The 10,404-nt window shown below is 36.5% G+C and overlaps 1 protein-coding gene across 6 annotated transcripts in view; it reads left to right on the forward strand.

Moving 5' to 3' along the window:
* LOC107715210 (core-binding factor subunit beta-like) overlaps positions 1–10,172 on the forward strand; it is a 35,573-nt gene extending 25,401 nt beyond the window's left edge. The window contains exons 4-8 of one of the 6 annotated variants that reach the window (XM_016521270.1): positions 4,237–4,353; positions 4,457–4,552; positions 5,717–5,755; positions 6,048–6,095; positions 9,298–9,370. In XM_016521270.1, the coding sequence (XP_016376756.1) occupies positions 4,237–4,353; positions 4,457–4,552; positions 5,717–5,755; positions 6,048–6,077 (282 nt within the window). In that variant the 3' untranslated portion in view covers positions 6,078–6,095; positions 9,298–9,370. Of the gene's footprint in view, positions 1–4,236; positions 4,354–4,456; positions 4,553–5,716; positions 5,756–6,047; positions 6,096–9,297 lie in introns of all 6 variants that reach the window. The other 5 variants (XM_016521271.1, XM_016521273.1, XM_016521274.1 and 2 more) reach the window with 5 other exon arrangements.
* Positions 10,173–10,404: the final 232 nt, after the last annotated feature.

Raw genomic sequence — 10,404 nt, forward strand, 5'->3', positions numbered from 1 at the left:
AGAACTGCTTTTCTCATGTCTGCATTGTTGGATCGGTCCCAATGAAAACTGTGTGTTTAGGCTGATGGAGTTATGAATGTTCTTTCTGGATGAAGCCCAGGAAGGCTTTTTAAATATGTTATTAATGGCTATAAGGCCTGTATTTGTTGGGAGAAGAAACTGTTTGAGTTGGACAGATGGGAGAGCAAAACAATCCGAAATTATAAAAATACATGTAGGTTCAGATATATATTCAGTATTTATTTAAGATATACTGTATGGCCCATTGTGCTGTGCTTCTCAGAAACAGACGATTTTCCTTTTGTCCCTCTGAGATATCATATTTCTGCTATGTTTGGAAGATGACGTTTTTTTGAATCACTCAGCAGTTTGTTGTAAATTTGCTCTTTAATTACATTGTATAATTTTCCTAGTATTATCTCTAGATGAGTATTCACAGTCCGGCATGTTTTCAGTTAAAATCACAGTGCGGCTGAGGATATGATTTCATTTAGATCGTTGACTTCACTGATGTTTAGTTAAACTGCTGCAGAGCTGAGCAGGCTTTATTTTTCCTACCTGCGTTTTACTGCTGAGGGGGACACAGATCACAGCCTACGGCACATCCTGTAAGGAAACATAGGGAAGGAGTTTCAGGAGGGCAGGTGTGGGGGTGGAAGAGGCAGACAGAGCTGTGCTTGGGAAACGGTTCCAGTGAAGTTGTTTCGAAAGGGAACATAGTCAGAAATGCCCTTCACTGCTGACAGGAAAGCTGCCGTTTCCTCAGGTGTGAAGACACTGACATATTTTTTCATATCACTTTTTGGGACTTCATGTATTTACATCTGAGGTGGATATACACTTGGAAATACTTTTTGAAATATTAAAAGCTTATATTTTAGCAGTGGCCATAATAGTAAATTAAAACAAATGAAATAGTAGTACGCTGGATTTTGTTTTTATTTAGTGATTTATTTATATTAGGATTCAAATCTGTATCCCTGTGGGAGCACCACAGCTCTAATGTGCCATGAACATGTGCGCTACTGCTACACCACGACTCCAACAGTAGTGGTTTATTGAATCATTGATTCTAATGAGACTCCTTGTGTCTTTGTTATTTAGACCTGTAGAGTGGTTGTGGTTTATCTTTTAATTTTTGTAAACATTTCATCAGTGTCATTCATAATAGTGACCTCTTAGTGGTTGTACAACAGTAAACATCTTCAGGCAAGAGCTACATTGGCGTTTATACATCTGTGGTAAAAAAAATTTTTTTTATTAAAAAAAAAATAAAAGTTAGTTAACATGAGTAACAGCAATATACTTTAACGATGCTTTAATATTCTTAATAATTTTCTCTCATCACTAACACAGGCGTCAGGATAGAAATTTAGGGAAACTAATCTGCAAACATTGGACATAATCTTTATTGATGTAACCATGAGCGTGTTGAGGCGTGACCGACTTACATTTATGTCAACATCAATTCTGTATTTTGAGTCAAAACACCTTGATGAACACCATGCACATTTATTTATAAAAAGTCTTAAAGGTGCAGTAGCAAAAAATTATTTGCTAATAATGCCATTAAAGTGGCCTTTAACAATCTTCAATTTATAGCTTGTGGCATAAACCACCTTGCACAGTTGGCACTTAGATGTTTATTTTATATAAGGTATTTGTGTTTTTGATTTCATATAAAATTTGTTTGGCTGATTTGTTACTTCTCTTCTGTGAAATAGTGTGTATTGGGTATTGGTTAGTTTAACAGTCATGTGATTAAGTGTCAATATACATTACTGTTAAAAAGTTTGGAGTCAGTACAATTTTTTTTAAAGAAATTATTACAAAATGGTTTGATTGTGACGGTAAATTTTGTTACAAAAAATCTATTTAAAAAGAAAATCTGTTCTTTTAAGCTTTTTATTCATCAATGCTGCAATATTATTAAGCAGTTTTAAACATTGATAGTAATAAGAAATGTTTCTTGAGCACCAAATCAGCATATTAGAATTATTCTGAAGAATCAAATTCAGCTTTGCCATGTCAGGAATAAATCACATTTAAAATATATTAAAATAGTAAACAGTTATTTAAAATTTTTATAATAATATTTCACAATCTTGCTGTTCATTTTACTTCATTTTTGACCAAATAATCTTGGTGAGCTTAAAAGACTTCTTTCAAACATTTTACCGACCACAAACTTTTGAGCGTTGGTGTATATTTATTAAACCATGTACCGTTTTTCATAAATAGTAAAAGTTAGTGTTTGATAAATGCATAGGTGAGCTATATGTATGCTAGACACCACTGACATCAATGTGGTGAATTTAGTGGGTATGAAACCAGGGCAGAGAGCAGTGACTCCAAAAGCAGCTCCTCCACACACACGGGAACACACAGATGCTTGAAGGATGGCAGTAAAGTCAGACAAAGCTCATGTTGTGTCTGCACTGGCGGAGTGTGTTTGTCTGGCAGGTCGCTCCAGCAGTCACCAGCTCCCAGTGGGGGACTTTGAGTATCTAACAACACACTGCAGTGTTCCTGTGTTTCTCCGCTTTTTGGAGCAGCACGGTGGAACGTCACTCTTATTTGGTGATCGGGTGGCTCGTTGGTTTTGGCGGGTAACACTGAGGATACGTGCATATGTGTATGCGTTTATAGCTGGCCCTATGCCATTTATAGCTTTCCCTGCAGTAACAGAAATAAACAGCACCCACAGACTGACAGACTGCACACTTTTGTCTCAGCCTGGATTCCTCAGTGGCAGAGATGTGATATTCCTGTGGCTCCGAGCCAGACAGACAGTCATATACCCCTGTCTCCACATTCTCAACATCTCTCTCACTCTTTGTCCACCTTGTCTTATACATAGCCCACCCCTCCCCCAATCCTCTGAGTCTCACACACGGATGCAATCATGTGCTCGCCCGTGCTGCTGTATGCACTCGTTGGCCATGCTCAGTATAAATAAATTCAGACAGGCTTTGCCTGTCTCTGCATTGGTGTACCCTTACACTCTACTACACTGGCCTCTATAAATAAACACTCTCATCACAGGAAGCAAACATTGAAGGCTGCCCTATACTCTTTGGCTGGGCTGAGAATGAGGTAGGACAGGAAGAAACAGAAAAGGTTGTAATGGTTACATGTGTGTGTGTGTATATATATGTACAGTTTTGAGGCCATTCCCAGCAGTAACTTCCACTGAACAACTCACAAAGTGTTTTACAATTCAAATGAACCATTGTACAGCCGGGTGTGACGTTGAGAGGGAGTTTTCAAATGCGGCTACAACTGTGGAGTAGGTGGTTATGGCATTTCACCTGTTCTAAATGTTTGTTGTGTCTGTGTAGGTGGATTTATTGGAGTAGTCTTTAGACAAATCAATGACCACTAAAAGCGTGTAAGATTAAGAAAATGAAAAAAATATTTTAAAAGTTTAAAATGCATGTGCCAATTTCTTATAAATGTAGTCTTTGTATTCACAGTTTTGTATGGTTTAAAAAAAAAAACTTTTATACAATTACAAAAAAAAAATCGTGAACATGTGCAGTGTACACCTATTGATAATTATTAAGTTTTTACATTTATTTTTTATTTATTATAAGTATGATACATTTATTGTACATTTATTATTATATAAAATTATTATTTATTTATTTTTATTTATTTTTACAAATATTTTAAGCTATTAATCTATCAAATATCATTTTTTTTACTTATCAAAAAAATTCAAGTGACCTGATTTTTTAAAGAAATTTATTGATTGACAGCTATGATGTCTTTTCCTGTTTATCTTCCTCCATGTTTCTGTTTTTTTGCATGTTCTTATATACAGTATATATATATAACAAAATAGTCTAAAAACTACATTTTTTTTTGTGTGTAAAAAATAATAAATACTACTTTTATAAAGTAGTAAGTATAAGTAGTATAATAAAACTACTTTATAAGGTTTTGTTTTCAAGAATCAAGAATTTCAAGAAATGTTTGCTTAAATATGAGTTGCATTTTTTATGTATTTTATAATTAATTGATATGGACTAAACAATTGTGCAGGATATCATTAATCCGTCATTTAGTTGGGCCTAAATCTACTCTGAAAATGCAACAAAAGTCTTCAGGTTCTTTGTGATCTTTTATTATTATTATTATTTATTTTTTGTTTGTTTGTAATATCCATTGCTATTGTGCTGTGCATACATCATAATAACCATACTAACTATGTGTGTGTGTGTGTGTGTGCAGGTTTATCTGAAGGCTCCTATGATCCTGAATGGAGTGTGTGTGATCTGGAGAGGCTCGATTGATCTTCAGCGCTTGGATGGGATGGGTTGTCTGGAATATGATGATGAGAGGGCACAGGTACAGACAAACCACCTTGTGCTGTCAAACTGTTTCATGCCTTGTGTACATCAGAAATGACTGGCCACTGCCTGTTTTCCTGTGGTTTTGTGTGTTTATACAGCATGAGGATGCTCTAGCCCAGGCAGCCTTTGAGGAAACCCGCAGAAGGACTCGTGATTTTGAGGACAGGGATCGCTCGCACCGTGAGGACATGGAGGTGAGAGCTGGAGTGAGTGAGGATGTGTGTATGAGTGTGTGAAGTTTTGATCAGTTAGTGCATGCTGAAAATCCAATATGTTATTATGTTTTAGTCATAATGGAACTCAGGTCTGTGTGTGTGTGTGTGTGTTTGTTTGTATATTATGTGTGTGCATATATGTACATGTGTTTTCAACTTGTGCATGTTCAATACTTCTGTATGTGCTTTTTTTGCATAATCTTTACCTAATTCCTCTTGCTAATATTTTGATTGACAGCCACTTCCAAAATACTTGATGCTTTAAGGAGCAGTTCACTGAAAATACATTTTTTTTGTAGCTCCTGAGCAGGCAGATGATTAAGTGGTGCCACCGGCATCTTTTCTTATGGGTCAAGCTAAAGTGGTAGGGTGAATCTCACAAAATCATGTCTAGATCATATCTCACCCCAAAATAAAAACATAATATTTTGGATAAAGGAAATGAAGACTATTATTAAGACATTTCTGGATTGTCACATTATTTATTCATGACAATTAAGCACATTTTCCCCAAAATATGTCACTATAGTAATGCATCCGGACATTAGACTTTTTTTTTTTCATTAGACTTTTTTTTGTAATTCTTATTATTCTCAAAGATGATTAATATTTTAAGAAATAGTTGTAATGCAGTTTTTTAAACCAAAATTAGAGTATAAGTGATATCTAAATATTTTATATGAATTAAAATAGTAATTATATATATATATATATATATATATATATATATTACAGAAATGAGAATAATATATTTTTAACTATCACTTGCTTATTTATCATGAAAATAATGTAATTATTTATTTATTTATTTTGTTAGCATCCTTGATTTTGTTTTTGAACTTCAGTTTTGAACTTTAAAATCAGTTAAACCTAATGGTTCCATCAATTCTGAAAGTCATGCAAGAAATTACTAAACATCATTTCAACATGAAAATTACTATCTCTGAAAGTCTTTTACTTTGACATTTTTACATGAAAACAGTAGTTGTGAATTCTGTCTCCTTTCAAAATTGCACTGCAGGAGCAGGAAAATAAGTGCTACCTCACAACATTTCTGTCTGTTCCCTGATGTCTTGAGAGCTCTTGACGTAGCTAAACAGCTTGTCTGGGGCAATACTGATTTGATCACTTGTCATTTAGCAGATGCCGATGGCACAGCTCAGTCATTTAATAACTCAGGAGGTAAGACAACAATTTAGGATTTTATGTAGTGAACTGCTGCCTTGATTTTCTATTTACTATAAATTATTCAGAACAAAAACATAATGAAGAAGGGCATGTGTTTTTCTTAGTAATTTGTATGTATGCATGCATATATGTACTCTTTGTGTACGTGTAAGCTATTGAAGTGCTTTACTTGTTTACTCATGGCTTAGTGCATGAAGTGTCTTTGCATTGTAAGTCCTCAAATATAATCATTCTACAGTCAATCCAAACTGCACTCTTAAGATGAAAACCAAATTGTGTTTTTTAGGACCCTGTGGCATCAAAAATCTGGGACTGATGGCTTTCAAGGACCAGGGTCTGTCTCCTCTGCTTCTCTCTATCCTTGTGTCATGCACTAAACCGTGTCTGTCTGTAAGTGTGTGTATGTGTGTGTGTGTTTCACAAGAGCATGTGCATGAAAGAGCATCTCTGTGTCTTTATATATTCTACTCTGTGTGTGTGTCTATATGTGTTAGTGAGTAAATATACTGTAGGTGTGTGTTTTTTTTAAACGAGTGAGATTTCAGGCTTCTATAAGCAACTTTGAGCTGCGGGTCTAATATTGTAAGCACTAAAAAAAAGTTCTACTGGCACAAGAGACCCCCATCTCGCTCTTCACAGACCTCTGTAATGGAGACCAGACTTCTATCCCAAGATTCCTCACTGCCCCGCCCACCCACTCCCCTGCTGCAAAGCCCTCTGGGAGCTCTCAGGCACAGCTTGGCAGCACATGACCAGAAAGATCCCCCTTATGAACCGCAGCCTTTATATTCCTCCCTCCTAATCTACACCCTCAGGCGTTGCTTTACACACTCTTCATCCTCTCTTCCAAAATCAATCATGCCAAGGTCTCTTTTTTAAATAGATCTGGCTGCTTATGAAAATCAAATTTCTTACTCATTGCAGTCAGGCGATCTGTGACTCACGGGCCAAATGTTTTTCCCTCAAAGCTCAAAGTCACTTTGAGCGGTGGAAAAATGAAACCCTGTAATTATTCTATAATTCATGCTTTCTCATCCCAGCAGTGTGGAGTCTGACCCTCGTTCAGAGCTTTTTTTCGAGTTGCACTGTACGGTCGGCTTTATTTTGGAAAGCGAATAATACTTGAGCTCGGATTGTACCTTGAGCCTTCACGCTGTGCAATGGTCACATAGCTGTGGTCAAATCTTAAACTCTATCATCTGTAATTGGATAAAAACCAGCACAATAGCAGTCTGGATCAGCAGAAAGCCAGAGTTTTCTGGGAAAGTGGGCCAGGTTTGTTTCGAAAGGACGTACAATGCATTTAGAGACTTAAAAATCACTTATGACCTTGCTGAGAGACAAAAAGGAACATTTGCTGTGCGTAAACACTTATTTGTTCTCTCTCGGTGTGTCTTAATGCGGTTCCATCACTGTTTGTCTATGCAGGGAGTCCAAGGGGGCGAATCAAAGCTGAAAGATATCGAAGAGTGTAATGGCCTTCTGCGTGATAGATGGTAAAGAGATGGATGAAAAATAGATTGGCCATTTTTCATGAAACCCAGGCCTTTACTGCAGGTGGGATTAGAGCATGAGTTATGTTGGGCCAGTGAAAGTATTAATATGTCATTAGTATTGATCTTTTTCATTAGCAGTGCTGTCTGCCCAGCAAAATCTAAGCACTATTGACTTGTGGTACAGGAGAGTGCTTCAGCTGGGCTCCGTATGATCGATGCTGCGTCCTCTCATCCACACAAACACACTTTTTCAAAGCTTAAATACTACAGAGCAAACATTTTTGAGCTTTATAAAGCCCTATAGATAAATATATATAACATCTTCTGCAGTTTGAGTTGTGCTCGTTTTTGTGCAGCATTTTTATTATTTATTACCCTACTGAAAAAAATTAATGAATTAAAATTTAAACCTAGCTGGTTTGTTGGGCTTACCTGGTCAGCCTGGTCTGTTGGCTGTTTTTTTTTACAGGGTTTGGGGTGTTTTTCAACTGGTTATGGTGCTAGACCATCTGGCCACCGAGCAACTTAAGAGACCAGCTGAAATCAGCTAAGACCAGCAAACCAGATTGTGTTGGTTTAACCTTTTTTTTCTTCAGCAGGGTGATATCTGATCAACATTATTGTGACTTTTCACGTTTGTTTTAAAATATAAAAATACATAAATAATAACATTTCAGAAATAATTAGAATAAAAGTATATACCAGTAAAATAAAAAAATATATGCTACTTTTCTAAAGTAAGTAAAGATGTTTACCAAGGCTGCATTTATTTGATTCAGTAAAAACAGTAATATTGTCAAATATTATTACAAATTAGAATAACTGCTGTCTATCTTAAAATATTTTAAATTGTAATTAATTCCTGTGATGGCAAAGCTGAATTTTCAGCAGTCATTACTCCAGTCTTCAGTGTCACACGATCCTTCAGAAATCATTCTAATAGGCTGATTTGGTGCTTAAGTAACATTTTTATCAATGCTGACAACAGTTGTGCTGTTTAATAATTTTGTGTAAACGTGATACATTTTTTTTGTATCCTTTGAGTACAAAGTTCAAAAGAACAGCATTTATTTAAAATATATATATTTTTTGTAACATTATAAATGTCTTTACTGTCACACTTGCATTTACATTTATTCATTTATCAGATGCTTTTATCCAAAGTGACTTACAAATGAGGAATACAACAAGTGATTCATCATAAACAAGCAATTTAATTGGTCCCTGCTGGAAAAAAATGTCTTACTGATCTCAAACCTTTGAATTGTAGTGTATAAATAACAAGCAACGCATTACTAGACAAATACGTTTAATTCTGCAGTTCATCGAAATCATCTAGAGCTAGCTAAAGCTTATTGTTGACAGTAAGTTTATGCACTAGACTGTTTTGTTGCTGTGCGCATGAAAGCTATAACAGCTTCATCTGTTAATGCATACGCTTAAAGATGGGATTCCCATGCGTTGGGTCGAGTAAAAACAGCCTTGCGTAGCTCTAGGGTTAGAACGTGCTATAATCGCCGGTTCCACAGATGATGACCTCACACTATGTGAGATACACTATGTCTGCCTCTTCGTCTATCTTTCTCTCACCATCTGCCTGTCTGTCTGTCCGTCCGTCTGCCCTGTCTGTGCTCAGACATCTATGTCAGGGAGAGATTTAGACATAGGCACATACACATATGCATCTGTGACAAGGCCATCAGTCATATCTTTATTTTTAAGGCTAGTGATTTGAAGACTTCCCCCTGACTAATGACTAATGTCTGCCACTTCAACCAAAAAAAGCAGTTCAATTTTTAGCATTTAGACTGAAGTTGATCTCTGCCGTCCCCTGCTGGAGACAAAGAGCAGTTGCATGTGGGCTGCAACCTATTACTGGTATTGTTTGTAGTTTGAGAACGAACATGTGAGTGACTCAAGCACAGCACAGCCATTTTAACTGTATTCTGTCTCTGTCTCGGTTTGTTTGTTGGGTTGCGTGGGTGTTTGTGCATGTTTTTGCATGTGTGACTGTGTGTGTGTGTGTGTGTGATGACCCAGCCCAGGCGACAGCAGGACCCAAGCCCTGGCTCCAACATGGGCAACACTGATGATCACAAGATGCGCTAGCGGCATTCACCAAAGTGGGCAGGGATAGAGTCATAAGACCTCCAACACCACAGCAATCTCATCTCCTGATGCCTTGTTTATCACAGGACAGACCAAAGTCCACACCGGTGGGGATTTTTGGATGGGATGTTTGGTGAAGGGGCTGGGTGGGTTGGGCTGGGCTGGTATTGATGTGAGTCAGAGATTAATTTGCATTTGATTTAGTCCCTCGTTTATTCTTGGGATTTTTGCACTATGTGATACGTTCAGTTTAAGTCCCCCATATCGCCTTTCGGTATGCATGGTTTTCCTACCTATGTTTGCTCTTGTTCCCCCCTATGCAAGGCATCTTATTTTATCCTATTGTAATGAAATGGCATTTTTTAATTATTTTATTCGTATTGTGTGTGAAAGTCAGGATGTTTACTTTTTGTATTTTCATTTCCTCTATACTGTATATAAACCTGTCTGTCCTTGTGCTTTGTAAGAGAAACAAGTAAACGTCGTTAGGTAGATTTGTGCAGTAGAGTAGAACTTTTTTTTTTTATGTCTAAAAAAAGAAAAATCTAGAAAGAGGCTGCTGATGTTGTGAATGAGGAGGTATTTTCTTTTACCATCCTTCTCTATGTGCTCTGTCTTCCACTCTCTTCCTGTTACAGTCAGTTGAAGCATGCTTTGAACGTGAACTGAGCAGCAGGAAGTGAATATTGAGGTCAGTGTTACCCTGAGCGTGCTCTACACAAAATGAGGCAGAGATTCGTTTTTTCACCCTACATCTGCTTTTTCTTTCATTAATGTCTACGTTTTACCTATTTAGTTTGTTTTAAGCAGGATTTTCAGTTTTCCTACATATTTTATTTTATTTTACTCTGGAATTCTTAAAATGAATAAATTTTTCAGACACTGAAGACAATTCTCCAAAAAAGGAGAATTTTTCACTTCGCTAAATATATATATATATATATATATATGTGTGTATGTATGTATGTGTGTGTGTGTGTGTGTGTGTGTGAGTATATATATGTGTGTATATATATATATATATATGTGTGTGTGTGT

The sequence above is a fragment of the Sinocyclocheilus rhinocerous genome, unplaced genomic scaffold (genome assembly GCF_001515625.1).
Source record: "Sinocyclocheilus rhinocerous isolate Xijiao unplaced genomic scaffold, SAMN03320098_v1.1 scaffold659, whole genome shotgun sequence".
NCBI lineage: Eukaryota > Metazoa > Chordata > Actinopteri > Cypriniformes > Cyprinidae > Sinocyclocheilus > Sinocyclocheilus rhinocerous.